The sequence below is a fragment of the Phaethon lepturus genome, unplaced genomic scaffold, assembly GCF_000687285.1.
Source record: "Phaethon lepturus isolate BGI_N335 unplaced genomic scaffold, ASM68728v1 scaffold31147, whole genome shotgun sequence".
In the NCBI taxonomy this organism is placed as follows: domain Eukaryota; kingdom Metazoa; phylum Chordata; class Aves; order Phaethontiformes; family Phaethontidae; genus Phaethon; species Phaethon lepturus.
The window spans coordinates 1-3,374 of NW_010553059.1; the positions used below are offsets into that span (position 1 = coordinate 1).

Here is a 3,374-nt window from a genome sequence, read left to right on the forward strand (position 1 = left end):
TTGCTTGTCTAAACCAGCTAGTACATCCCCTCCTGCTGCGGTGTGTGGAGTTGCCACGCGGTGAACACGTGAGGTTTGTGATTTCCCTGCCACCCACGGTTGCTGTATGAATGGGAGCTGACTAAAACATTCCCTGTGTGAGTGTGTTTTGGTCGGTTTGTTTGTTTTACGGGATTCTGTAAGATGCTGAGTATCCCCGGCTTGGCAGGCTCTGCTTCATGCAGTCAGGCCAGTTGGGAGGGTCAGGGTGGTCCAGAACCCTCACACAAACCCATCATCCCATCTTCCTCCCTCTCTCCGCAGCTGGCAGCCCATCATGAAGTTCATCAATGACCAGTACGAGAAGTACCTGCAGGAGGAAATCAACATTAACCGGAAGAAGCGGATTCCCGACACGCGAGTGCACTGCTGTATATACTTCATCCCAGCCACCGGCCACTCGTACGTAGCCTGCCGCCCTCGCTCCGAGCCTCGGGGCTTCCCTCTCCCGCGTTCGGTCTCGGGCAACTCAGCTGTCAGGGTAGTCCTTGGGATCCCCCTGTGTCTCCTGGGGACTCGAGGAGCGTGAGGACAGCGTGAAGCTGTCCCTCCTAGGGCGGTAGCATCTGGAGCCCTCACAATAACACAGCAGAGCCGCTCTACCCCAGAGAAACGTGGCGTTTCCTCTTTCGAGGGGCTGTCAAAGCCTCCCTGAGGTCCAGCTAGTGGCTTGCTTTGCTTTGGTCACCTTGCTTGCACGACCGAGGACGGACACCAGTCGCTGAGTTCTCAAATTGGATGGAAAGGCTGCCTTTGCAAACAGAACATGAATTTTTTTTCTGTGCCCCTGCCTTTGTAAGGGGTTTCCTTGCGTTGCCAAGGGAGCGAACACCCTCACCCTTTAAGGACATTTTGTAGGTTGTTTGACTAGTCTGCAAGTGGGATGCAGTTTGTTCAGCACAGGGCTCTCCTGGTTCTGGCACTTCTCAAGCAACAGCACCAAAGGCCCAGATCTCGCTCTGGTTTTGGGTTGGTGGGTTTTGTTTTTTTGGTTTTTTTTTATCTAGGCACGGAGCCCGTAGTGAAAATCTGGGGCACTTAAAGTGTCTTGAAAAACGTGACTTAAAGTGTCACAACATAAAGCAAGACCTAAATTTCCTTTTGATTTGTGTCAATTCCTTCCACTTCTGGCTCTGTCTGAGTGGGGATTTTTTTGGGTCTGTTTTCAAAAGTAAACTTAAGCCGCCAGCACTGTATTACTGTCAGCCTTTTCCTCTTCCCCATGTAGAGATTTATTCCAACAGAAAAGACTTTGTTTTGCTTCTGTCAGTGGGTAGACCAAAAATGCATCCTTCACTGGAATAAAATGACTGCATGGGCCAGTTATGCTCTTCTTGTGTAACTGGCTGTCGACTGGGAACAGAGGGGCCGACAAAACGTTTATGCTTTAATACGATAAAGCAGAAAATGTTTCAAAGGGAGATGACATTTCTGGGCCAGTCTAGCGTGTTGGTCCCGCTTATCTCAGCCCTGATCTGCAGACCCTGCCTCGGCAGGTCGGAGTGTTGCAGCATTAGCTGTGCTCGAGCTTTTTCTCATCGCTTTGGCTGTTTAACTCTGAAAAGCACGTCTGATTCGCAGACCCTGCAGATGCCTGACCTGCACACAGCTTGCAAGTTTTGGATGGTGGCAGCTGCCCTTCCTGGGCCGTGCAGGCAGTGGCGTGGAGCCCCGTCCCCACGTCCCCCCCGGAGCCTCTCCAGCCGCGCGCTCTGGTTTCTCTCACCCGCCGGCTAACAGCAATTGTGTGGATATTCAGCTGCTTTTTTTCTTTCTCTCCAACAAACATGTGTTTCCAATATCCGAGGAAGCCCGGCGGTTGGAGGCCGCTGTTGCTGAGCCCTGCGCTGATCCTCCTTCCCTGTAGCCTGATAGCCCGGCTGGGGCCAGTGCTCGCTCCCAGGCCACGGCCTGGGGACTGCGCTCTCCTTCCCCCCGTGTCAGAGCCGGCCTCTGACTCGCGCGTTCCCTCCTGCCGCGGGACGGAGATAAGCCAAGGAATGAGTGAAGGGGGACAGACCCCACCGGGAGGGAGAAGTCGGTGGGAAATTTTGCTCGTCTGAGAGCTCGAGCAGGGGTTGGGTTTCCTTTCTGCTCCCTTGTGAAGCCCAAGTTACCTTTCTCATCATCACGGACGGGCTGCCCGTGGGTCTGTGGACACGAACGGATGGCGTGGCCCCCTCTTCTGCTGGGTGGAGCTGCTGCGGCAGCACTGCTGGCGGAGGATCACGCTCATTCTGGAGGACAGCGGTTTGGGAGGCCGTGCCATGGGGTTGTCGCAGAAGACTGAGTGCAGGTTTGTGCCCCCGCTGAGGCAGGTGGTCCGCGGTCCCTTGCAGAAGGGTATGGCAAGGGTATCGAGGCCCTTGCTGCGGGGCCTCTGGCTTCTCCAGAGGTGATGGGGAGCACGGGCAGTGGCTCGTAGTGCTTCAGGGACCTGCACCAGGGACATCCTCACCCAACTGTGGAGGACCCCACCATGCCCATGTGGCACCATCCGTGTGCTCCCCATTGCCCACGCCCCTTGCCATCCCGGGATGCTTGGTGCCGTCCATCCTGGGGTAGTGCTTGCACGGAGCTTGTTTCCATTGCCTTCGGGGAGCTGCTGCCTTCACCATGTGACGCAGCCAAAGCATGGACTGGTGTCCGTCCGTCCTCCCTGCTCGGGCATGGCACAGGACTCGGCATCTCTTCCTGGCACGTGGAGGCTGCAGGCAGCCAGGGCTAAGCCCGCCAGGTCACTGGGCGAGAGCTTGCTTTTATCTTAAGTAAAAAGGAGAGAGGGGGGTTAAAAAAAAAAGGCAAGGTTAACCAGGTGCCCAGATTCAGAGGCTGGAGCGGAGGACTGCTCGGCTCCCTTTCAGTCTGGCCCTCCCATCCGGGCAGCTCAGGGGTTAATCAGCGGAGAAGTTTCCGCTGCTGTCTCCCTTTGCAAGGAGTTCGGGGCTTTGCAACCCATCCGGTTCACACACACCCTGTCCTTCTTGTAACACTCCCGTAAAACCATGTTTGCGAAGGCTAAGTAACGTGCTGGCAGGGGCTCTGGGCCGCAGCCGTGCAAGCCCGGCTCTTTGCCACCCAATAAATATCTCAGCTCTGACCCCTGTGAAGCACCGCTCGGCTCTGAGACGGGGCTCTGAAACACCGCCCGGCCTCGGCAGCCCCTTTTCTGCCTGTTCCAGAGCCGTGGGCTGACGCACTGTCACCCACTGCCGCTTTCCCCGCTAGCAGCCCCTCTTGGGTGCCCACCACGTCCCTGGGGCAGGCTGATGGGTCCTGGGTGACGGGGCTGGCCAGCTGCTGGGTGCTCGCTGGTGTTTGCTTAATGCACAGCT

General features: G+C 56.5%; 1 protein-coding gene across 1 annotated transcript in view; it reads left to right on the forward strand.

Moving 5' to 3' along the window:
• Nucleotides 1-208: 208 nt before the first annotated feature.
• The window catches only part of LOC104624141 (septin-9-like), a gene marked incomplete at both ends in the record, with an annotated part of 12,815 nt that continues 9,649 nt past the window's right edge, over nucleotides 209-3,374 (forward strand). The window contains one exon of the mRNA XM_010291428.1: nucleotides 209-441. Within this exon, the coding sequence (XP_010289730.1) occupies nucleotides 209-441 (233 nt within the window). The remainder of the gene's footprint in view (nucleotides 442-3,374) is intronic.